General features: G+C 40.7%; 1 protein-coding gene across 2 annotated transcripts in view; it reads right to left on the bottom strand.

The window, feature by feature from the left end:
• Positions 1-799: 799 nt before the first annotated feature.
• Positions 800-26,928, bottom strand: part of RNLS (renalase, FAD dependent amine oxidase) — a 131,135-nt gene continuing 105,006 nt past the window's right edge. For both annotated transcript variants that reach the window (XM_045024085.1, XM_045024086.1), the window contains exons 6-7: positions 16,270-16,445; positions 800-1,136 (exon numbers count right to left, since the gene is read on the bottom strand). In XM_045024085.1, coding sequence (XP_044880020.1) covers positions 984-1,136; positions 16,270-16,445 — 329 coding nt within the window. In that variant the 3' untranslated portion in view covers positions 800-983. The remainder of the gene's footprint in view (positions 1,137-16,269; positions 16,446-26,928) is intronic.

Here is a 26,928-nt window from a genome sequence, read left to right on the forward strand (position 1 = left end):
CTGATGGTAGTAGGGTCCCTCTGAGATGTGGGGGAGGGGGCCTGGTTCATTAGTTAATCTGTGGGATTTACTAGGTGGTGATATTACTCTACTCTGTCATCTCCATGACCTCAGAGAGTAAGGACAGGATTTTATTCTGAATATGTACTATATAGCTCCTGAAGAACTTGATGTAGGCCAAGATTTTCAAACATGGGTGCCTAAAGTTAGGCTCCCAAGTCAGCTTAGGCACTTAAATAAATGGTCTGATTTTTCAAAAATACTGAGCACCCAGGAGTCTTGCTGACTTCACTGGGGGCTGCTGGGTACTCAGTACCTCTGCGGGAAAAAGGACACTTATTTAGGTACCTAACTATGAATTAACAGGCCAACTTTTGGCAACCACGTCTGAAAAGTGTACTTGTAACTGTTACAGCCACTGGTTATACTGGTTCTGTGTGCTGGGTTCCCACTGAGAGGGGTGCTGGAACAATTTCTATAGTGGGGGTGCTGAGAGCCATTGCACCAAACTGTAAACCCTGTTTATAATGGAAACCATGTCATGCCAGGGGTTCTGCAGCACCCCCAGTTCCAGCACCTATGCCCACGAGTCTCATTGAGAGTTTTGGGCAAAGATCAAGAGCTGACACTAGTGTGTATTCCTAGGGTAAAATTTTCAGACATTTCTAGAGGCCTTCTTAAAGGTACTGCATTGCCCAGTATGACATTTCAAAAGCATCTTTTACCCTTTCAGCTTGTAATACCAGATGAAATCAATGGGCAAAAAGATAGTGGAATCAGGCCATCAGAAGAGTTTCCTTTATAGCAGAACAGCAAAATACATATCAGAGTCCTCAAAATTTATTTCCATTCAAACAGATATAAGCAATTTTTGATGTTTTTTTTTCCTAATGTAAAATGTAGGCCAATCAGGTCAACAATACACTGAAATTTAACATCATGGTAAAATTCACCATAGAACTAAAAACTATATGTAGACCGCTTTATAAATTAGTCTTTAAAGCCTCGACAATACATATGGCGGAATCTATGCACCCATCAAAGTTGGAATGAGTAAATCCATCGCCCCCACACACCAGGAGAGGTTTGATGTGAAGAGTCATTTGTCCTGGACAACAGAGGATGGCTTTTGTAACCTGCAAAGGAAAAATATACAGGAAGAAGGATAAGCAAATATTTATTACTCTACATGCTGTATCAGATTCTGGCAATAAGGCCCAAAATATCACATAAAATGTTGACATTTTGATTTTGCTCATGAAAATACTTTCTAGCCAAACTATAAGATCACCTTCCTCTCATAAGTAGTGCCACTGAGCATTTGGCCCTTAGGAAGCACTTAGCTATGACCGTAGGTCATTCACATATACCTCCCCACATTATTATAATATTAATGATTTTATGCTTATGTTTATTATGTGCTATAGGGTTTCCAAATAATCAAGAGGGATGGTCCTGGCTCAGAGGAGCTCAAAGGACAGAGACAATTAGAGACAAGTTAGGGTTATGACAGTGAGCAATTTACATAGATGTCAACTTGAGTTACTGTTAGGAAGTGCAGCTGAAGTGGGTCTACAAGAGGGATTTAAATATGGACAGGCTAGAGGCCTTGTGCATGATCCAGGGAGGCTGTATCGTGCATGAAAAGGACAAATAATTGATTGTGAGAAACAAACAAACTACATTTTCTCTTCAACTACAAAAATTGACCATTTCTTTGTAAAGCGCTTTGAGATCTACAAGTGAAACACAAGCGCTAAGGATTGTTATGATTTGTAGACTAATGGGTAAATATGCTAAAGATTATTATGTAATATGACTCCGAAAGGCATAAACATTCACTTAATTTTTTTTTAAAGTAAGAGATTTTTATAGGCCTCTTTAAAAAAAAAAAAAAAAGTAAACTGTATATTTCAAAACCCATAAACAATTCCACTCTAACTAGGCTGAATCCTTGCATGCTAGTTTCCTACCTGCAGCAAATTTTCATGGCCACTTACTAACACCACTACAAATAGAAATTTGTAACCGAGACATCCTCCGGACTTTTGTGTCCTCGGCATGAGCAGGTACTGCTATAATTCCATACAAGCCCTTTATTTAGAAAATGCCAATGTACTTTCAGCCAAATAAATACTATACTTATGTGTGTGTGTGTGTGGGGGGGTCTTCAAAGATAGAACTGCACTAAGTATCAAAAATAGAAATATCTCACTCTTCAAAGGACTGTAAAATCAATTCAAGAGAAAAGGAAGACTTTTTGGATTGTACAGACTAATTTTCTGAAAACTGCAAAGAGAATACTAGGCAACTAGTTAGATGTGTGTGTAATTTGAGGCTGAGCAAGTTATTTTTAAATAAACAAGGAAGAAAATTTTAATAAAAAAACTATTTAAAGTTACTTTGCTTCATTGACTTCCCAGTCTTTCATTGTCCTTTTAAATTCGATAGGACAATAAACATACTGGGCCAGGCTCACTGGTTTGTTCTGGCTGCTTTCCCCTGCTCCAGAAATGCAAAGCAGCCATAAGCCTCATATAACTGGTCAGTTAAACTCAGTTTACAGCTGCTTCACCTTACTAAACCAGTGCAAAGAAGCTGGAGTGTGACAGTGAGTTTTGTATCTGTAATCCTCTATATTTTAAAACAAAATGATTTATTCATAGCTCTAAAAGAATACAAAAGAATTAAAGCATCTTTTTTGTTATTTGTATAGCATGTCAAAGAGTCTAATCACATTTCTAAAACCTAAGGTCAGAATTGCCCTTTGGTAAGAACGAATGTTTGTGGTATAAGCCATTTCAGCACCAGGGCTGATGTAGGCTTCTTTACACACTGCCAACCCAGAACCTACCAATTTGACATAAATGGGCAAAATACTCTATGTCAGAGACATGAATGAAATCTCCCTTTAACTCCCCACGTGTATCCGAGATAAAAAATTGGTTCCATAGTTGTGTGCTTTAACCTGGGCAAGTCAGGATGGACCTAAGAACTTTGTAAATAGTGAGGAGTCATGTGCAAGTAATGTAGGGTGGAATGTGGCTCACATATGTTTCTAACTTGTTCATTGTGTGTTCTTTTTTGGGAAAAGGCTGTTCTATGGAATTCCCAAGGTACTTATTTTAGCATCTATAGGCCTGTTTACAGAAACACAGAGTAATAGAAACAAACAGAGCAGAGACCGGCACAAACGCAGATGCAAACGGCAATAACTATTTACATGTTTATAGATATGGAATTTGTCCAGTCTCTTGAAAAGGCTAGAACCACAGATCTATGTCAACAGTTCAAACATTCTGTCTGGCATTTAACAAACTTCCAGCACAGATAAAAGAAACAACAATGAATTATTAAAAGGGCATCTTCATCTCACTTTCTCATGTCCAACTAGTTTACTTTTTCTGCCTCAGAAACCTTAAACATGCTTATGTACAATCTTTATCTGCATCATTAAGTGTTGTGCATTTTTATGGTACTGAGCAATAAGTAATAATATACATGAGGATCTCCATGGCACCTTCAACTTTTTTACGTCCCTCATCTGCATTGGACTAAACTCTCTTCTAACTGAGGAGAGTTGGATGCAAACTCCCTCTGGAGTATACAAAACCATCCCTGAGGTAAGCAGAGGTGTCACGTATAAGTGACAGCAGCTTCAAACAACCATAAAGTTGTACTGTACATAATGTAAACCACACAATGCTATCCTGGCAACAGGTGAAAAATGGGATACCAGACAAGGATGCTTTTGGGAAAACACACAGATCTCACAGGATGCAGTTTTCTTAGCATCCGTTACAGATGAAGATACTACTTATCACTTGTGATGCTGCATTATTTTATATTTTCTTATCACAAAGACTGGCAAAGATAAAAAAAACTTTACACTTCTTATGTTTGTAAAAATGTATATAATATGACAGATTAAGAATTAATACCAGCATTTGTATCATAAATGTAAAAATGATGCACAACTGAAGTGTCACACATTGGAAAATACTGGGGATGAAGTAGTGGGGGAGGGGAATGCCATGAGTACAGATAGATTCCGTCCTCTCCTTATTTCCTGACTATGAAAATTTGTTTCAATTTTTCACTGAAATTTATTTTTCATCACAATTTTCTGATCAATGCTATCCATGAGAGAGAAGGCACATTCCTTCATAATGATCCATCTGATATTTGCATGTCTGATACAGCAATGTAATTCTAATTTAAGAATGACACTTCTATATACACTTTCTGGCAAAATTAGAGAGCAATAGTTTTGCATATTAAATGAAATGCATCAGTGACAAAAAACTGAATTAGCTTTACATTATATAGATCTCTCTATCACACTGTATATATTTTACTATAATTTATAATACTTCAAAATAATGTTAACATATAGCATTGCTTTTATCGGTTCGATAAAATTTGCTCTCAATTCCCATCTCCCACGTTCCTTCTCTTTTTGTTTGTGCGCGCCTCAGTCATCACAATTTGTAAAAATGTCATATTACAATCCTGCACAGGATTCTAAATGTTCAGTGTCTTGTGATAGTCAGTGAATGGTGTTCTTTTTTGTCTATACAGTGTCTCTCTCTCTAGTGTTTCATTACCTTTAAATATTTTTTATTATAAAACTGGTGGTGGCGGGGGGAATGATCATTTGCAGTATAGGCACATGGACACAAAGTATTGGTAATAGTTATTTGCTGTGAAAATGACTGTGAAGTCTGTAGGCCTGAGTCAAAGCCCATTGAAGTCTATGGGAATCTTTCAATGGGATTTGGATCAAGCCCTATAATGGTATTTGTCTCCTACATGTGTTGGACAGTGAAATACGTACGGAGGAGTGATTGATTGGATGGATCAGAGATAATAGGGGGTGGCTGTAAGTTAAGCTGGGTTGAGGTGCTAATGGGTGCTGCATACAGGAGTCCAATCTCTCTCCCTGTGTTCTGCTTGGAGAGGTGGCACTATTTAAGGATGGTGTGGAGCCAACTGATTGTTATGTGCGTCAGCTTCTTTGGTGCCCAGGCAGCCTGTACTATCCTTAAATGGTACCTGCAGCCTGCTTTTCTTCTGGAGCTCCTCATGGCACGGGCTGGGAGGAGCGATGAGAGCAGCAGTAGAAGGAGGGAGTGATTTTTCACATTCCATGTCTCTCAGCATAATATGAAGCAGCCTGACATTTGTTTTAAATGTGAGAATTTTGACTGGAATCCCTTGCCAGACTGTAGTAATCCACCTTGTAATGGTGACCCACAGCTGAGAACTGGTGATGTGGTAAATTGATGAATTCTCAGTAGGGCTTTCCTCTGCATTAGTATGGGTTATTTTCCTTTCATGGGCTATGGTTCAAACAAACCACGGTGTACAGTACACTACAAATCACTTACAGAATATGGGCCATGCAGCAGCTTTAGCTTTGTAATAATGGAAGGAATCTGCTTTTATGAAAGTGTTTTAAGCCACAACATCCTGCAGCCAGTTGATTTCACTCCATTCCATCTCTTAACCAACAACCCCCCCCCCCGCAACCTATAAAAAACAAGACCATATAAAAGCAGCCTCTCTGGATGGCAAAGAATACAGCAGATAATGAATCATGCACTGTATTATAGTGACATCTGTTACTGCCAGTGTAGTTAGGGATCTGTAAGACTGTTAAAAAAAAACCATATTGATGGGTTAACTTGGCTGAAAAAAATTGCTTTGCCCTGAACCGTAATGTAAGGCCAGATTGTTGCTTTTAAAGCCACAGCTGCTCAAGGGAGTATGCAGAGGGGTGCTGCACTAATGGCAGTCTCTGCAGGCAGAGAAGCAGAATGTTCCCAGGGATGCTGGGGACTGCACACAAGGTGCCGTGTGTTGCACTCCCATAATAATAATCACCAAGCTAAGTTATTCCCTCCTCTGGTCTGCACAGTGCATCTTTCCTTCCTAGTGTTTGTATTTCAGATGCACAGCATACCAGGACAGCAACGGCCTTTAGTTTGTGCCTTGTTCAGTGCTGAGCATATTGCCAGGATTAAGTAAATAAAAAGTCTGTGCCCAGACCATCAGTCAGCGCAGAAAGCCTGCCTCACCTGCACCTTTTTGGGTTGCCTCCACCAATCAATGCATCAACATTTTCTCCCTTAGTCCGGCAATGCAAGGTGAGGGATTTATGGAATGTGAAGATAGGGTGGGCTCATCCAGTCTCTTCTCTACAGTCCCTGCTTTATGTATCCCATGAGTGGCTAGAATCTGTCACCATCTTGAGAAAGAAAATTATGATTTTGTGCTCATGTATGTAATACTTTCAATTCAGAACTGTGGCCTGGGAGGTATTATAAAATCCTTCTTGTTGCCATTATCAATAGGATGGCATCTACCCAAATGGGCTGAGTCAGGTTTGTTTGATGTCCCCTGAGAGCAAAGATGGGAGCAGGACACCTAGGAACCACTCTTGTTCCCACAGAATCTCTCCTTTCTCTGTTCAGTCCTTCCTCGTTTTTAATCCCTCCCTCAGAAACTGTGCATTACAATAACCAATCATGGAAGAGGGCTAGGCAGGGCTTCTTACATTAGCAAGAAGGGTCACTCTCACACAGCTGGATGTCTGATAGGCATATTATTCAGGAAAAATGACTTGCTTGCAATCTCTTTAATATATAGCCCAGTACAGCAGGTTATGGACAGCGTGGCAGCCTTAATTCTTCATTGCCTGAGGTTTAGAAGGCAGATCCTTAATAAATGTCCAGTGTATGTTTTTGTCATGTGCTATATCTGAATTGCCCTTCTCATTCCCCAGAGCAGTACACTGCAAATCAAATGAGACACTTCTATGAAGTTTCATCTCTGCTGCCTGCAGTCTTGGAGCCAAAGCATATTCTTGAACCTAGGTTTCCTAAATTGCAGCTCACTGTATCACCCCACACCATGCTTGTCATTCTACTGGAGCATTTCTACATATAGTAGTTTCTGTTGGCATTATAGTACTGTTCCTAACGCTCTGTGTATTCTTGTCAATATCTTCTTACAAAAAGTAGATTAATGAACCTGCTCAGTCTCCCACTAGCCAAATATTAAACTAAAATAAGCCGAACTGTTATTTTCACTGAGCAGGTTTGGTTAACTGTCATTAAGGAAAGAGGAGCAAGAAAGAGAGATTGTTAATTATATATTTATAACCCACATGATGGGCTCCAATCTGTTGGAAGTCCACTCTAGGTAGAGATATTAGATGCAGATTTTCCACTATCCCTATAGAGTGCCTGCAACAATCTTTACCATCTGTCACTATACTGTATTCATCACATTGGGGACTCATGACTGACAATCCTGGTACTATATATTGTTTTTAATTAAAAAATAATAAAAATGTAAACTTCAACAAATACCATAAGGCAAAACAAACTACAAACTACTGCAGCACACTTAAATGCTTTAAAACAAGAATCATGCCAGGTTATGCAAACAAAGAAGGATAAGATCTCATCTATGTCCTAATAACCTGTCTCCTCTCACAAAGCAGAAATCCAAAACAGAATATAAATACCAGAATACATTTATATATATGGTAATCATCTATCACTGGAACATATGGTAACTTTCTCTAGCTGGGAGGTACTGAAGGTCTTCAGGATTATAGGAAAAGAATAATATAAGGAGTGAAGAGGTTAAGGAAACTGACAGAATTTATAGGTAATAAATATAATAATATGTAGCTCTTATGCAGCACTTTTCATCAGTAGGTCCTTTACAAAGGAGTGCAGTGTCATTATCCCATTTTATATATGGGAAAACTGAGGCAACCCAAGGTGATGTGACTTGCCCATAGTTACTCAGCAGTACTAGGAATAGAACTCAGGTCACCTGAGTCCCAGTCTAATCCTCTAGTCACACTGATCATTCCTAGCCATATAAAAGTGGCTTGTTACAATTTATTTTGATTAGCAACTGCTTTGAAGGGTAAATAACTGTCCATACAAAGGATCTATACAGTTTTTGCATTGATTTAACTAAATGAGTAAAATATCTGCATTTGTTAAATAGGTGCAACCTCCTAGTGAGGGCAGTTATATTACCATAAAGATGTTTATGCCGATATAGTGTGTCTTGGTACAGTTATCAAAGTGGGGAGGGAAAATTCTGACACAAAAGGGCTTCTGAAAGCTTTATTCGAAAAGCCACAATTTCAGCCCCTTAATTTACTGTCCATGAAATAAATATAGCTTAGCTAGTGGAAATTGTGGTTCTACTCTGAAAAGTGACTATAAAAATGGCATTATGAGATCCCAGATTCATTGTGTCTCAGTGACTTTCAGCTCAAATAAAAAGATGGTTTTTTTTAAATACCAAATTTTGCATACTCAATCTGCAGTCTTTAAATCTAGATTGGGTTATTTGTTTCTTTTTTTTAAAGCATCCTTTTATAGTAAAACACATCTGCCTTCTTTAACACTGGGAGGACTACTTTTTTCTAAATGTGTATTACAGTGCTTCTGTCATTTTAACTATCAGAACATGATTAAAAGAGCACATACGTAATTGCAGAAGTGAATGCTTTGGTAAAAAAATCATGTTATAAGTTTCTCACTAAAGCCCCAATTCTACCTGTATGTGCAGAACTACAACTCCCTTTGATTTCAGTGTCTCAGTATACCATCATGCCCATGTACGAAAGGCTAGAAATTGTAGGGATCAATTCTGCCCTTACATATACAGGCTACTCCAGTTAATTCTAGTGGAAATTCTAGTACATGGAGAGAAGAGTAGGCATCTTAGTTTCCTCTATAATGAAAACACAAGGAAGAAGACATAACTATTCACTGAGATGCAGTAGAGTATATTCAAGGGAGCAGTTTAAAAAAAAAATTCCCATGCATAGCCAATACTCTCAGCTTTTAAAAAGGTTCCAATAGCACAAATGTTTAAATGATGTCAGTGATACCACAAAATATCTTTGGGGAAAACTTTCAAAGGCACAAAGGGCAGTTAGGTGTCCAATTCCCATTCCGTATAGACTATAGTTAGTACCCATAGGCATCTAAACATCCGTATGCTTCTCCCAAGGCTTCACTGTAGAAGACAAGAGGAAATCCCTTCAAAAGATGAGATGCGGTGCATGATGGGAGATGTGCCACAAAAAGCGTTAACTAAAAAATGACTTAATCAGTCTTCACATAAACGTACTATAACATTTAAGAGTTCATGTGGCAAATCTTGCGAAACAGGAAATGTCTGTAATGTTGAAACACCAAATAGGCTATAGCTGCAGAGCATTGGTTCAATCATTGCCCAGTTTCCTCCATTGATAATATCATTATCTATGCAGCTGCTCCTCAGTATCCCAGTGATAGAAACCCGTAAACCTCTTGACCCAATCCTATATAATATACCAATTGTTAAAAAAATAACTCAATAGAATTTTTGGGGAGTTTAAAATTGGCAACCTTGCAGAGAAAATCCAATTTAAAATTAACATGTCAATGGGAGAATCCAGATGATGCCAACAATTAAATAAAATGTTTTTAAAATTTCATTTAGTCAGTGTCTATTAATTTCAAGGTACTTGGAATTAATGGGTGGGGGGAGGGTTTATTTTTGGTAATGTGTTTTATGCCAGGAAAACCTGACTAATGGTATTAGTGTGTTAAACAACACAGTAAAAGACCATGATGGTTTTTTAACCATGCTTCACATTTTCACACCTTGTTCTAACACATTTCCACTGTATGTGACAAGATTGAATGTCCGTATTGTATGAAATCATTACTTCTCAAAGCAGCTGATAGCAGTTATTCAGCACTGTAAAAGCTAATGCAGGAGTGGCAGCGTGGACTTGAAATAAGTGAAATCAAGACAGAAGAGACGGGAGAGGGGATAAAGAAGGTAAGAACTGTGTTGGAAGTTGATGACAGAAACAGACAGAGGAGGAGCGTGGGAAAAAAAGTAGCCAGAGAAAGGAGGGAGGGAAGGAAAAATTTGAAACTTGAAAAAGAAAATAATTCAGAGACAGACAAATAAAAGAAAAACAAAGAACAATAGAGGTTTGGGAGAGAACAGGGTAGAAATGAGGAAAATAATGCTGGAGATTAAGGAGAAAAAAAAGTTGAAGATGCAATTTTCCCCTCCATCATTCCTAGACTGTCTAGACTCTCTTGGATCAAAAATGTGTTTTGGTTGATCCGGGTTACCTTGGAGTACAATTGTAAGTTCCAGTCTATTAGTGAAATCCTGGCCCCACTGAAATCAATGGGATCTTGCTCTTTGACTTCAGTGTGACCAGAACTTCACCCCTTATGTTTTTTTATTTGCCACTGACAACAGAAGGTCACATATACTAGCTCAGTAATTAACAGGAAGAGAAATGAATACTCTGCAGAAAATAATTCTCATTGGACATGTCTTAACTGAGCAAATAGAAAAAGGGGGAGGGGAGAGAAAATGTACATAGTAATTACGCCTATGTAGAATGGTATGGGTCAAATTAAGGATCAAAGTTGGATGACCAAATCACGGGCTTCCTGGGGACAAAAGACCAACAATATTAAGTAATATCATCAACAGTATTAACATGCCCTTAACAAAAAAAGAATATAAAAGTAAAATATCTAAACAATTTAAAAAAGTAAAGAATATCTCACTATTGGATAACTTTTTTCCCCTCATTGCAACCAAGGCTGCATCACTTTTACACTTTTGACCAGTCAGGAGGCATTTAAAAAAGCACTAACAAGCTCAATTATTCATAGACACTGAACAGCATATGATGATGGGTATGGGCTGCATTTATAATGAATCCATCCAACACTGTTATCTAAACACCTTATGGCATAGAATACCTCCAGTATTTTCCAGTCTGGACCAACTACAAAAGAAAACCCCCTCCTTTTGTGTTTTACATTATTAGCAGGTTAGAAATGCACCTTCCTTTCAGGAGGCAACTCGTTGAGGGGAATTTGCAGCAAATTATAATCCATCATCTAATATTAAACACGAGAAATAATTTAGTCTATCGATGTACTGTATATCCTGCCAGAGATCACACTTCTATTCAGGTCAGTAGACAATTTATTTCTAAGTTTTTCTTATTGGTCAATGTCATCGAGCATAAATAATGGAGGAAGGGCTAGTAGGGGAACTATGTTTTTATGTTGCTCATTCAATCTTTCATTTTCCCCTTCTGATTTTTTTAATTGTTTCCAATTTGTAAATGATGAGAGAATAGTGAGCATTCAACCTTAAATATGACTTTGCATTGATCAAATGGGACAAGATGATCATGTTTGAATCTGTATATTTTAATCAAAATAGTGTATTTGAGGTCCATATTTGTAAGCCACCCCATTCTGCATGTAACAATGGGGAGTCAATACTGGACATTTCTAGCCTTTTTAAAAAGATACTGCCCAGAAAGTAGTCATCAAAGCCATCCTCTAGCCATATTGCCTAGGCCAGTGGTTCCTATTGGCCCAGAGCAGCGAACCGTGGCCACTGGGAGCTGCAATTGGCCGAACCTGTGGACACAGCAGGTACACAAACCGGCCCGGCCCGCCAGGGGCTTTCCCTGCACAAGCCGCGGAACAAGTTTGGGAACCACTGGCCTAGGCTATTCTCCCCGCCCCCGCCCCCATCATATAAAGCAACTCTATCAAAGGGACATCCTGGACAGGGAAGTCTTTGATTCTAGATGCTAATATAGTCTTATCATAATTAAACCATGGGATACAGAAGTGCAGCTCTGTTGCTAAGTAGTATCAGTCAAAGTTTGAAAGCACTAATCCCTCATCCTCTATGGGTAATTGTAATGTCTTCATTTTAATCCTGGATTGTACTTGGCCCATATAAAAGACATAACTGCTGTATTTAATTAACAAGCAGGACAAATCCTGCCTAAAAGAATCAGGGGGAAGACCCATACATCTTTCTATTTCCTTACGCTTCGGTGCCAACAGCTTATCATAATTTAAAATAAAGATAATTTTAAGGGAATTAGTGAGTTCTGTACTCAGGTATTTAATTTGGGTAGTGCTTATTTGTGTGGGGCCCTCCTTCTGATATAGGTATGGAGTTTTATCAAGATAATAGCTGAGTTTTATGCCAACATTATTTTCAAATCGGAGAGTTCTCTACATTCTCCTAGTATGTTAAAGTCTCATGATAATTCTTCCTGTGGAATGACTGTTGAAATAAATGAGTTTGGTACCGGTTCTGTTTATATCTTCTCTGAAACTTATCTTGAGTATTTCAGTTGCTAAGGTCAAAAGCATGCCTGAAAGTGGGTATGCTTGATATAGTCCTTTAGTTTTAATGACATACCTTTTGTTTTATAGAAGATTAAAATGCTGGTCTCACCCAGAAGATCCAACCCAGTGAGCCTTTTTTCATTTTTTTAAAAAAAAATTCTGTCAATCTGCAGAATTTTCAAGAACAAAACATGTACACCTCTACCTTGATATAACGCTGTCCTTGGGAGCCAAAAAATCTTACCGCGTTATATTGAACTTGCTTTGATCCACCGGAGTGCACAGCCCATGCCCCCCCCCCCAGCACTGCTTTACCACGTTATATCCAAATTCGTGTTATATCGGGTGGTGTTATATCGAGGTAGCAATGTATTTTAAAAAAAAATTTGATACCAGAAACACTATGCTCCAATTTCAGCCTAAGAATGCAAACTTAACTATTCTAGAAAGCTAAAGGAGAAGTCATGAGAATATCAGAGTTCTTGTTATATCTATTAAACTTACAGGGAAACAATACAAAAATTATCGAACTGTATAAGATGAGAAAGGGAATGGCTGAAATCATTGGTGACTGGAGAGAAGGCTGTGGCTAGTGAGTGAAACCATCTGTCACCAGATGTTGAGAGGGAAGTGGGTAAAGCTGTAAATTGTTTAGGGACTTGGTATCTTAGAATCTAGCAACTTCTAAAAAATGGGCAGAGCATTCAATAGCATTTATGTTGCGCTTTAATTTTGTAATTACTGAAAAATGGACAATTTCCAGGACATAGTAAAGATAATGGTAAAATACAATATTTTAGAAAGATGAAAAAAATAACCTATTATGCAAAATAAGGTATATTATTATAAAGTAATTGTTATTGTTTCATTCTATTTAAAACATTTATCAATGTGCATGGATTTACCAATAAATAAATAAATAAATAAATAAGTCTGACCATCAGGGAAAACTCATTTTTCAAGGGCTCACAAGGTATAAATTATCTTGGAGAATGTACTTTGTTAATTCTATTCAGTACCAGAAATTAACTGCCTTTTTAAAGTCCTTTAATTAACTCACATTCTCATGGTGAAATAAACCAAAATTATACCATATACAATACATATGGATCTATACCACCAACAGCCCCATGATAAAACTCCATCATATAGCAGTTAATGGAATACTAGAGCACTGTGATGTATGAACACAATTAAATGAAGTTTGCAAAATATGCTCCAATAGCATTCTATTGTAATAATGCAATGGAAGATGGATTTATTTTGTTTAGCTCAACAGCTGGTTTTGTTTTGTGAGCTCTTCCTTGATCCTGTCACCATGTCTCCACCTGCCTCTCTTTAAAGCAACCTAATCTAAATAGCCCCCCAAACCATACACCTCCACTCGAAGTGTGAACTAGATAGACATCAGATAATGTAGAAGAGAAGAATCTAAATAAAATTAGATTATTAAAACGTTATCTAATTTATTATACTTATCTAAAATAAATTATTAATTATATTAAGGATTATAGCGGACAAGCAACTCAACGTGAGCTCCCAGTGTGATGCTGTGGGGAAAAGGCAAATGAGGATCTATAAACAGGAGAGGAGAACATAGGAGTATGGAGATGATTTTATCTCTATGTACAGCATTTGTGAGACCGATGCTGGAATACTGTACCCAGTTCTTCTGTCTACATTTTAAAAAAGATGTTGAAAAGTGGAGAGAGTGAAGAAAAGAGCCACAAAAAATGATTCCAGGGCTGGAGAAAATGCCTTACAGAGGGAGACTTAAAGAGCTTAATCTTTATCAAAAAGAAGACTGAAAGGGAACAATTAAAATCTATAAGTATTGTCACAGGGAGAAAATACCAGGCAGTAGAAAGCTATTTAATCTAGCAGAGAAAGGCTGAACAAGAACCAATGGCTGGACATTAAAGCTAGACAAATTCAAATGAGAAGGCATAAATTTTAACTGTGAGGGTGACTAGCCATTGGCCAAAACTATCAAGAGAAGTGGTAGATTCTCCATGTCTTGATGTTTTCAAATCAAGACTGGATGCCTTTCTGGAGTTAGTCAAACAGAAGTTACTGGACTCAATGCAGGGACAAAGGAGTGAAACCGAATGACCCATGTTATACAAGAGGTCAGACTAGATGCTCTAATAGTCCCTTTTGTCTTAAAAATCTATGAATCTATTAACAACATGGGTGCTAAAGTCAGTCCTCAACCCCTGTTTTTAGTGCCTTTGTCCAGGCACTCTCTCTTCTGGTCTTGATTCTGTAGTGGGATTCATATGTGCAGGATCCAGAAGCCTGCACTGTGCTTACTGCACAATCAAGGTCTCTCTGCACTCTCTGTGACAGGGATCCTGCTTCTGACTTAAAGCATGTAGCATGCTATTGGCATGCTGGGTGTTACTGTAATAGGAATTATCAACTATAAGAATAAACATGGTGTTACCTTGTAATTAAATTACTTAGCTGCCATAATGATAGGCACTATGGGAATTAATAAAATAATATTAAATTATTACAAATCAAAGAACTACATGAGTATTTTCAGTGTAAATGGTTTTTCAGGAATTTGAATCCATATAACAAAGATTTTCCTAGGGTTTGGATATCCTGAATGTTTTTATTTAAAAAATATTGAGAGATTTTTATTAACACAAAAAAGCAAACAAAAAGGAATAAAACACGTTTCTAAATAAAAAACAAACAAACAAATGATTTTCAAGTAAAATATGAAACTATGTTAAGTTCCTAGTTACACAATTTATTTTTAAAAATACTGTGAACTGGGAGCTGACTTGGAAAATATGTATATGTATATATTGCTTATAGCAAATGAGAAGACTTTACCAACTAGGCCAGATTCTTAAACTTGGTTGTAAGCCAATGTAACATGAACAGAATTTACAACCAGTCCTTTACAGTCACTTTTGCAGATTTCAAAAAAAACCAAACAAAAAACCTTTGAAGTGACTGACTACTTTAAGTAAACATTTTGCATGAATGTCCATGTTTAATTTTGCCAATGTAATTTAACTTAAGAGGTTCTGAGTAAACATCAACATATATTTCAGTGCTTTAGGAAATTACTAACCATTTCCTTTGATTTTTTTTGAGACATTTAAAATATCCAAATTTTGCTGTGATTTCCCCTAAGGTAACTTACTTTAAGTTTAATTTTCATGTACTGGCAAACAGAACTGGGCCAAATACACTGAGAACAATTAGTGTCTCTGACTATGGGAGTATTTGCTTCTCAGCACTAGGTTGGGAATTTTGCTAATACTATCACCTATTCACCAACACCTGGAAAAGGCAGGTTGAGTTACTATATTAAATAGTATCAGAGGGGTAGCCGTGTTAGTCTGGATCTGTAAAAGCAGCAAAGAGTCCTGTGGCACCTTATAGACTAACAGACGTATTGGAGCATGAGCTTTCGTGGGTGAATACCCACTTCGTTGGATGCATGTATTAAATAATACAGCAAAAATCTTGATGAAATGCATGGATCCATGAGAAAAGGGCTGCTGAATTATTTCCTTGCTGTACCCCTTACAACACACCCTACTTTCAAGTATAGTGAAATCTGGGTAACTTTATTCTTTGTACAAAAGTGATAAAAAATGCTAAAAATGTTCAATAGTTCACCCTCCCCCCCTCCCCACCCACCCACCCACAGCTAATGAAAATTATTTTGCTGTATTCTTTAGGTAGAAGTTTAACTAGGGATGAATGCATTATAGATACTGATTATCCTTCATAATCAGATTTTCACTTACTTATTCTCTGTAAACCTGTGGATAGCTGATAATACACTTAGCTTTCAGCGTCCTGCATACATTTGCTATAGTATACCTGTAAAATGGCTCTGCCTATATATCTATATAGTAGCTTTCATCCAGACTGATTGATTGTAAAGCATTCTACAAATTGATTGTACAGATATACAAGAGCTCAATATTATTACACCGTTTTCTTCAGAGTAAGCTGTAATATGATGGCCTCTCTATTACTCACAGATCATTGTTTTTTGATAGATAATTACCTGAGAGTATCTCCACTTCTGGCACTTGATGCTAGTTGGTTTAGGCAGACCTGGCATAATATTTTCCAGATGATCCAGGATTATCGGCTGTACCTTTTCCTTATCCCATTCTAGATGTGCAGTTCCAAATGGTACACTGGTGTGCACAACAACAGATGGCCCAAATTCAGAAGACTCTGTGTGGGTGACATAGAAGGAAAGACAACTGCTTTCAAAAATAACCCCCAAACTTTCACTGAATCAACTGAACTAAGGATTGGTTACACTGCTCCTAAATGTAAAAACTTAGTTGTGGAAATTGATAGTGGATGTCACGGATGTCAGTCTGCCTTAAATGAAACTAAACCGAATACCTTACAGGTACCAGCCACCATCCTTACTACTAAAAGTTACTCAGTGTATTTTAGGAGAGACGTAGACACTTAAGGCTACATTTTCAAAGTGGTTTCGGTTGTTCCCTCAAGTTATTGGATGCACCCTCTTGTTCACCCAAGGTTTTTTATGACCTCTCGCAAAGGTTTTGTGACTATATTGAGCAGATATACGTAGGTAAGGTATCATTTATGATGTAGATATCCATTTACTACAGAGTGAATTGAAACAGAGCTCTTTAAGGGCTGGTCTACACTACGGGGGAAAATCGATCTAAGATACGCAACTTCAGCTACGTGAATAACGTAGCTGAAGTCGAAATATCTTATATCGAATTACCTACCGTCCTCACGGCGCGGGATCGATGTCCGCGGCTCCCCATGTCGACTCCGCTACCGCCGTTCGGGTTGGTGGAGTTCCGGAGTCGACAGGAGCGCGTTCGGGGATCGATATATCACGTCTAGATGAGACGCGATATATCAATCCCTGAGAAATCGATTGCTACCTGCCGATACGGCGGGTAGTGAAGACGTACCCTAAGTTAAGTGGACGATGTACTAAATCAGGACAGCAATACTAACAACTTCACTAGTTAGTGCAGAATGTTCTTCTTTATTAGGGTTTAACACCATGACTTAGTTTGATAGATATATAGTTTGAGACTGGGTTCTCATCTCTGCAGCAATGTCAAGTTATTTGCTGCTCATTCTGAATTATGCACAAATGTGTATCAGAAAATGAAAAATGGATGCGAGTAAATAAGAAGTTGGATGTTTTGTTCTACAGGAGAATGTGAAGCTCTTGGGGAACCTATCACATTCCCTAGTGGATGTAATTTGGGACTGGCTAATTTCCAGGGATTTGATCAGGCCCCTTAGGGATTGCTGTTATGGGAAGGAAGGAGGATGTGAGCCCATTAGGAGGGACGAGTGGGTCAGGAATCTTACATGCAGTGAATCTTGACTGAGTCCAGCTCCCCTGCTCAGCAATACCCTTCTCCCCTGCCCAGCAATACCCCTCTCCTTTGCAAGACTACTCACTGAGATCAGCTTTCCCCTGATGCTGGGTCTTATTTTATTTCAGCCTAAGAAATAATAGGAGAGAGGCAGCAAGTGTCTGCAATAGAGGTTGATGGTGGGCCTGTAACAACCTGCTGCAGTCCTGCTCCCTTGACAGATACCAGCCTGTTGAAATCTGGGTCTCAGGTGCATTCCCCCAAGTGCAGAACCATGTCTGACATCACTCTTGGCTACAGTCTGCCTGGTCCACAGAATCAGTGTCACAGACCTCCTGAGGCCCCCAGTTGCTTGGACACATCCCTTCAGAGTTCCCATAGCTGGAGAGTTCTGGTTCCCCTAGTTACAGCAGTCAGGGTCCATGTGGCAGTAAAGCAAGGAGAAACAGGCTTAGCAAATGAATTTACACACACACACTTTACTCTTGAAAAGCACAAGAGCATTACAGATCTATGTAAAACAAAACAAATCTCTTGAATGCACTGTCCCTCCCCCAGTCTACTCCCCCTCCCCCCTTTGTGAATCCCTGGATTTGGTTCCAATCCACAGAGGCAGTGCTGCCCCTGAGCTGTGGGCCCTGGGGTCCCCGCCTCAGAGGTGGGCTGCTTGGTGGGCTGCCCCAGAGCCATAGACCCTGGAAGCCATGGGATCCCCAGCTCAGAGGCCATCTGGCAGGCAGGCTGCCATGAAATCATGTGGACAAACTAGAAGGAAATCAGATAGGATTCTTTCAGAACACAGATATGTTCCCTAACTGTCACAGTGACTTCCTTGTATGGAGCATATTTGTGGGAGGACAGCCCTTTTCATAAGACTTTAAAAGCAGAAGCTGGGAAGCTAGAGGAGGATTTATTGTATAGAGGGAACGAAAAGGGATGGAACTGTGCTATAAAGAAGAGCATGCCACGTTTTGGGGACATGAGAAGCAAGTTGCCTGAGAAGCATACGCACCCTCAGCACAGCATAGTAAATATACTCACCTTAGGTGCTAATAGTTAAGTGGCATGGGCTTTGAGGCAGCCTACTTCCAGCGATCTAAGTGTTTACACTGGCCACCAAATACAAAGAATAAATCATGACGCTTCTGAGGCAGAAAAGGAGAATAATAAAAAGGGAAAGGCTCCTATTAGCTAAAGTGAGAAGACTCAGTATGTCACCATATCACAAAGCAATGAGGAACAGCAATGAGGAGATGTGTTATTGTTGGGAACAGCAGAAGAGAACTTCCTGTAATTTTGGCTGAAACCTAAACAGCCATGAACTTAAAACAGTGGTTATTGGATGAAGGGCATTTTTTAAAATTAAGGGTTTTTCTTGGATGCTAAAGTTCGAAAACACAAACAGAGCAAATCAGAGTCTTTAAAAATGGCCAAGATCTTGGCCAACTTCATTGTAGTTCTGTAAACACAGTAGTGTGGTAGAGCATGTTAGCTCGCAAAAGTAAAATTATACTCTCAGATAAGTTTGTCTGTTACAGCTCTTCCAGTATGTGTTGGATTCAGTGCTGCTTTTTTGCTCAAGTTAACTTTAGCTGATTGCAATCACACAATTCATTTTTCACTATGAAATTTCAAATTTGCCTATGTTCTAGCTCCACTCTGCTGCCCAAATATAAACGAGTACCAACCATTTGGCATGACCCCACATTTCTTCTGTATGACTATTCTAATGTTCTGGAGGGCAGGTCATAGTAAAATATAAAACACACTGACCTACTGTAGCTCAAGGGGATTGTGATTATCTGTCAACATACAGGACTCCTATTGCCGCTTTCATCCTTTTAGAACTCTCTGAAACACAGCAGCAAATGCCAAGTGTAATTTAAACAAATAACATCCAAAACTGACACAGACAAGCAGCTTCATCCAAAACTGACACAGACAAGCAGCCACACCCATGACAGCTAGAGTATGAAAGTATGAGTCAAGAGGGGGAAGCACTTCCTCTTTCAGATCTGAACTGCTAAAGAACTGCATGATGTATAACCACAAGTGATGTGATGTGATGTACTACCAAGTGTTCTAAGAGCCTGAGGATCATAACTAATTTGCTTACATATTTATATAAATATATATATGAATTCTGTCAATTTATATTCACCCCCTGGTGCATTTAAAAACACAACCTACAAACCTTAACTTTGACTTTTTTTCTTTTTCATCTTTTTCATTCTCTCATAATGTTACTTTCATTTTCTCATACAACTCTCTCTCTCTTCCTTTCATGATGTTCTCTTTCCTCTTCCTGTTTCTACCATAGACTATTTTCTTCTCTGGTTTGCCTTCCTCTCCCTTCATTTCACCTGCTGCCCTTTTCCTCTTCCCACGTCCAGCAGTGGGTAGTGAGTCAGAGAGAGGGGGACTGGGAAGGAGCTGCTGTTAGCTGGTAAAGGATGGAGAGGTGTAGGAGCTGCTGGCAAGTGGAAGGGAAAGGGAAGTGCTGCTTGTGGCTGGGTGGGAGAGAAGTGCCATGGCCTTCCAGGGAAGCACACAGCCTGCACTTGCTGTTCGATGTGCACAGAGACTGGGGGAGATGTCACTCACCTGGGCTGCACGTGTGATTGTGCAAAATCCCTTTCTGTCAGCAGGCATTTCACTTCAACAGCAGCTCCTTTACTGTTATGAACTGCTAACCAAGGGTGTGAAACTCCATCTCGTGATGGGATGTGTTTGCTGCAGGTTTAGTTTTATTATAACCTATCTTTCCTCTTATACATCTTGCAATGCAAATTGATATATGTCATGTCCCAAGACATAAAGAGAAAACAAACACAGAAATTGCAAACATGTATACTGACAAAATCAGAACCAATGTAAAAGTTCAAGGAGTGGCACAGCGTTTTCTATAAAAATTAATCATAAACACATGTAGGTTTAGGTACACACAAGAAATAATCCTTCATAAACAACAGAAAATTGTTCATGGCACACAGAAATCATATTTCAGGTTGCTCCAAAAGAACAACCTCTGGAGCAATATGAGACTTGAATTATCATGACAAGATAGTAAGAATCAGAAAATTAATTTTAAGGTAAATATAATTTTCAGACCAAAACCTGTTTTTTTTTGTTTTGGTTTTATTAAATTATTGAAATAATCCAATTGATCTTCATAGTTTTGACTGACCATATACTTGGCATCCAAATATTATTTGCATAGTTGAAGTGCTGGAATAAAGCAAATACTTAAATTCTCTTTGCTTTAATAATAATAATGATACAAAAAGCAGATGTAGTTAGTGGGATAAAGCACTCCTGCCTGGGAATTCATCTCTTATAAAATGCATGTTCTTAATAAGCAGTATCACCTCTCTCTTGTCTGGATTGAGTCTCAGCCAGCTCACTTCCATCCATCCCAACCCCTATCCCATCTATAAAATGGCATATTAGACTGAGCCATCCAACTGAGATGAAACGACTTAGAAGTGTGTGCCATCCACATGCTGATGGCAGCACAGCACAGCCCATTGCACTTATCATCTCACTATCTCCCCCCAGTGGCTTTTTACATACATGTTGAACAGAAGTGGGATTAGCATACAGCCTTGTAGGATCAGACAAGAGAACCTTTGGGGCACCCCTTAGATTCTCCTGTTCTGAAAAAAACAGAATGCATAAAATGTGAACTAGTCTGCCCAAGCCCAGGTCCACACCTGAGCCACCAAAAGCTCATGATCAATGATACTGTAAACTGCTGATAAGTCTAAAAAAATTGCCATGGACATGGAGAAGGAAAGAGTGAAGAGGAGAAAGTCCCAGCAGGAAAATGAGAGAGAGAGGCAGCAGGCCCAAATGGTGCAGACCCTGGTTGACCTAAGGTCCAAACATTCTGGACTCCCCACTCTCTGCACTCCTTCGAGAACTCCATGGTAGCAACTCTCTATGACCCGCAACGTACTATGTGGCATCATGGGCCACATCCTTACCCTTACCATTCCATGCCAGAGGACAGCAAGGAAAACCACAGCTGGTGTATGTGTAGCCACAACGAACTACATTTGTACACTGAAATGGACAGAAATGTGTAGTGCCTTTCCAATTTTAACTTTTAATCTATATTAAAAGTTTCTATTGCATTGCCTTGGTTTTTTGCACACTAATTTTCTGCACTGTTTTTGTCACTCAGTAAATTTCTATATTTTTGAAAATAAATTATATTTTCTATTTCACAACACATATTGCAGGCAGCATAGCCGTATTCAAAAAATCCAGTGCTTGTAAATGTACAGCACTACAGAACTCATAGGTTCAGGAAAAGTCTCATATTTATAAATATTCAGCAAGCACTACACAATTCCTAACAACTCTCAAAGCTCTAGGCCCCCAGAAAACACTCCAGCACAGAGCACTACTGTGGCTGACTTTTGGGGTGCTCTTTCAAAGCCTCTCTCAACCACATAGCTCCATGCCGAGCTCTTGTAACGGCCCTTGTGCCTGGCTCTACAGTGTCAGTAGACAGCTGCTCCACCTCCACCCTGGCGGCAGCTTTGCCCCCTTTCCCTCACAGATATTATGCAGGACACAAGAGGCAGCTATAGCCACTGGGATATTTTTCTCACTGAGATCCAATCCGGTGAGTAAACACCACCAGCGTCCCTTCAATCTACCAAAAGCACACTTTGCTGTCATTCTGCATGTGCACAGCGGGTAGTTGAATCTTTACTTTGGGCTCAGCTGGGGGGGGGGGGGGGGAAGGGATAGACTTGGTCCCCCAGAATAACTACTGACATTTCAATATTGCCAGTGGTAATCCACTGGTTGGGAAAGAAACCAGGTCTGCAAATACAGGAGAATCATCCATCCTGTATTTGCAATGTTCATGAGAATAGTGCAGAGCTCTGTGGGCTCGATACTTCTGTCAGAGATGGCAGATGTCGAAAAGTGTCAAGTGGGCTTGTGGGATTTAAAAAAACATGAAAATTATGGGATAGGGATGGCATTCTGGTATGGAGAAAGCTGCACTCTGAGAACTTGACCTTTAACTTCCAGAGATCCCTGAGTGACTCACTTCTATCCCATAACACATTGCAAAAATTCCCCAAAGGCACTGCCCTTGACAGCCATGCATAGCACACTGGGATACCTACGCTTGGTGGGCCACACTTTGCATCAACACAAGAACTCCTGGTGAGTACATGCAGTACTAATGCAAACAGCTAAGCATGCATGCGCCTGAGCACTATACAAACTTTGTTGGCTGTACACCGAGGTAACTTGTGTTGACCAAAGTTTGTAGTGTAGACATGGTAGTGTAGACATGGTCTTAGAGTGAGTGGCAGGGTAAGTGTCTATTTGCATTAAAGTGTCTATTTGCATTAATGAAAAAGTCTCTCTCTTTCTCTCAAAGAAGTTCACAGGTAGTACTTGAGATTCTTGGTCACATCTGGATTCTTGTATCATGCCAGCACCCAGTCATCTGTCTGGTTAATGCTTGTAATCTTTTCTCTCAGATGTGGACCAGGCCACCATTGAGCTAGTGCAGAATTATGGCTGCCAGTTAGATGAAAAGTACTACTGTTAGACAGCATATTACCCCTGCAATAGAACCTCAGAGTTATGAAGACCTTGGGAATGGAGGTTGCAGGGCCGCCCAGAGGGGGGAGCAAAGGGGCCAATTTGCCCCGGGCCCCGGGCTCCGCAGGGGCCCCCAAGAGAAGAGCGGAGGCTCCCGCCTCCGTCCCTCTCCTGGAGCCTCAGCGCATCAAGCGCCGAGTCTCCGCCGGGGCCCCTGAGCCCCGCCCCGCTCCGAGCCGCGTGGTCAGGGGGCGGGGCTGGGAGCTCCGCTCCCTCCGCTCGGCGTGGAGCTCCCAGCCCCACCCCCTCACCACGCGGCTCTGAGCGGGACGGAGCTCAGGCCCCGCCGGCCGCACGCTGCCGCTGTTCCGGCGAGGCGCTGAGACTCCGGGCGAGGAGGGAGCCGGGGGTAAGAGGCTGGGGCCGGGGCGGGGGGGGGAAGCGGGACCCGCCGCCGCTGCCGAAGAGCAGCCCGGTCTTCGGCGGCGGGGGGCCCCTTCCGTTCCGGGACCCGCCGCCGAAGACCCGCGGCGGGGGCCCCCCCCCGCCGAATTACCGCCGAAGACCGGGCTGCGCTTCGGCGGCGGGTCCCGCTTCGGCGGTAATTCGGCGGCGGGGGGCTCCGGCCGCGGGTCTTCGGGGCGGATCCCGGAACGGAAGGGCCCCCCGCCGCCGAAGACCCCAGGCCCCCGGAATCCTCTGGGCGGCCCTGGGAGGTTGTTCATAAGTTTGACATGTTATAACTCTAAACAAAATGTTATGGTTCTTTCAAAAGTTTACAACTGAATATTGACTTAATACAGCTTTGAAACCTTACTATGCAGAAGAAAAATGCTTTTAACCATCTTAATTTAAATGAAACAAGCACAGAAAATGTCCGTACCTTGTTAAATCTTTTTTTAAACTTTCCCTTTTTTTAGTAGTTTACGTTTAACACAGTACTGTGCTTTACAGTATTTGCTTTTTTTGCCTGATTGCATACTTTTGGTTCTAAATGAGGTGTGTGGTTGGCCAGTCAGTTTGTAACTCTGGTGTTCGTAACTTTGAGGTTCTACAATATTTATAAAGTCTGCGGTAGCTTCCAGTTTGCTCTCTATTGCAATTCAGGGTGTTGATTTTGTTCTAGAATGCTTGATTGACTTGGGACCCAGGTAACTAAAAGACCACCTTTTCCCCTGAGCTTGAACTGAGGTTAGCCATATAGTTTTTGCTCACAGTCCCCCAAAATGTCTGGGGGACTAGGGACAGGGTTTTGCCAATGGCTTTTCCTCTTGATTTGACAGAGACTTCATTTGTCAACCTTTGGAGTTTGCCTGTTTTCTTAGGGCTCAGTTATGGCTTAATAGCCCTGCCCCCCAAGCCCCTGGGTGCGCTACACCCAATTCACCAACATTTAGGAGGATGCAGCATGCTCCCCTCTGCACATCAACTAGCTCTGCTGGCCAGTAAGGAGTCAGGGCCTAGCATGTCGTCCTCACTTTGGGGTTGATCATGCATGTTGGGACACAAGCAGTGCACTGTCCCTGCACCAGAGGCACAAAGGGGAAAGACTCCTTTTGCTTTCCCCATCAGCACAGTAGCCATTCACAAGCTGACTTTTGCTTGGGGGTGGGGGCTATAAGAAGGATTTTTTTTTAAAGTGGAAGAATATTTTTGTTACTTTGGGTTTTGTTGTTGCATGTATCATATCTTTACAAATTCTTGCACATGCATACAGAGAGGGGGCTTAGCTGAAAGATCACTAAATATTTTAATGAAATAAATATTCCTAACCTGCTGTGACTTGTTGCTGTGCTTAGTAGCCAGAGATTTCGAGATCGGGGCTGGTTCTTTACAATCTCTCATCTCCTCTATAGCATGTACATACCAAACTTCAGAAAACAGTCAGTTGAGTTTTTAATTCCTCCTGCATACTACTCAGTTTGGAGATTTTCCAGAGTCCATTGAGTCAGAGTCTTGTAGTTTTGAAATATGCAAACTGTAAGGATCCAGTTTAGCCTCAAGCCTTTACTCCACAGAAGTACTGGCCAAGAGAATAGTTCTAAAGAGATTTTCCCAAAAGCTCTAGGGGGCGGTGGGGAGGAATAGCTCAGCCACCACACCTAACTACCTTAACGCTGATGCAAGGGGGTATGAGTGACAGCTCAGTTGTCATGGAAGTAATACTTGCAGTTACCTCTCCCAATTTGCTTAGATCAGACCAGAGCACCTAATCCAAGTAGCAGTGCTTCTTGTCATGGGACTTTCTTTTTTTTTTTGGTGATGGTGTGATGCAAACAACCAACCAACACACACAGCACTGTGAGAGACTATAGAAAAGTCAGTTAAAGAACTTAGTAATGGCCAGTAATGTAAGGGACAGCATATTTAGACAAGTAGAAATAGAATGAAAGCATGAGTCTGCTCACAATTCCCCTCTCCATCCCTGAACCTGTGTGTTTAATGAATCCAAACAATGGACACAATCATGGTGAAAGTCATAGGTAAATTGGTGGATGAGAGTTGGTTACAACTATGACTACTTTAGTGGGTGAGCAGCTGCTTTGACTGTTAACGCATGTTGCCAGAATTCTTAGCATTCAGCACTCAGCTATTATTCTGGCAGGTGCACACCCACCTCAGAAAGACTTTTCTGCACCTGGATTTTCTTTCAGGTTTCCAGGCTTGCAGCAAACAAGGACGTCCCATTTGCCATCATGACTAGAGATAGAAGAACAAAACATGCTCCAATGCTTTGCAGATATCAGGAAGTTAAGTCTGGAGCTGGTTTTACTAGTTATAGGGTATGCCTACACTGCAGTGTAAGCCCTAGCTCAAACTCAAGCTCAAGCCCAAATCCTGCTTCCATCTCCATAGAAATCTGTCTGACTCGGGCCAGTAAGCCCTCAAGATCCGGGCCGTAAGACCTGGCAAAAGGGTGGATCTGAGCCTGAATCCCACTGGGACTCACATTCAAACTACATAATTTTGCAGTGTGGGTGCAAATCAGGCCCATGTCCCTGGAGTCGTGTCCTGAGAGTTAACCAACTTTATCCCACAATCCCATGGGCCAGTGTTCCTTGGACTTTGTATCCCAAGACTAGCCAATGGACTCCTAGGAAATGAAAGCAAACTTTCCTGTTTCAAATACAGCTGCTTGATGTTAAACCCTTCCATTTTACTCTGGCTGTTGAATTGCCAATAGAGTGAACTGTCCCCTGAATTAACAGCCACAAGCATGATGAAGTCCTTTGCCAAGTGCACTGCTATCTGGTAATGGCACCCCACTGAAACTGATAAGTTTGTGGTGCCACGCAAGCAAGACATTCAACTTCAGTAAGAGAAATATACCAAGAAATAAAAGACAAGCTGGCAGTGTTGGGGATTAAGCAGACCAGGGAGCAGATGAAGCCGCTCAAGAGTGACAACCGGAAATCCAGGGATGAGAACCGCACCTCTGGAAACTCGCTGTCATCCTGCCTCTTTTATGAAGACTTTGACTGGGTGCTGAGCACTGTGCCAAGCACTGAGTCCCCAGGAGTTCATGACAGCCTGGTCAGCTGGGATGGGTGATCTTCTGATCCCCGAATCTAGTATAAGATCAGAAGGGAGCCAGCAGCCGCTGGATGAGGCTAGTGAAGTAACTCTGGTGCTCACACCTGTCCCCAGGGAGGCTTTGCTGCCAGAGCAGCTGAAGTGTATCTTAGGTCCATACTTGGAGGAGCGGTTTGACGACTCCCTGGAGGAGCAGCCTGCCATGGAACTGGCAGCAGAAACAG

The sequence above is a fragment of the Mauremys mutica genome, chromosome 7 (genome assembly GCF_020497125.1).
Source record: "Mauremys mutica isolate MM-2020 ecotype Southern chromosome 7, ASM2049712v1, whole genome shotgun sequence".
NCBI lineage: Eukaryota > Metazoa > Chordata > Testudines > Geoemydidae > Mauremys > Mauremys mutica.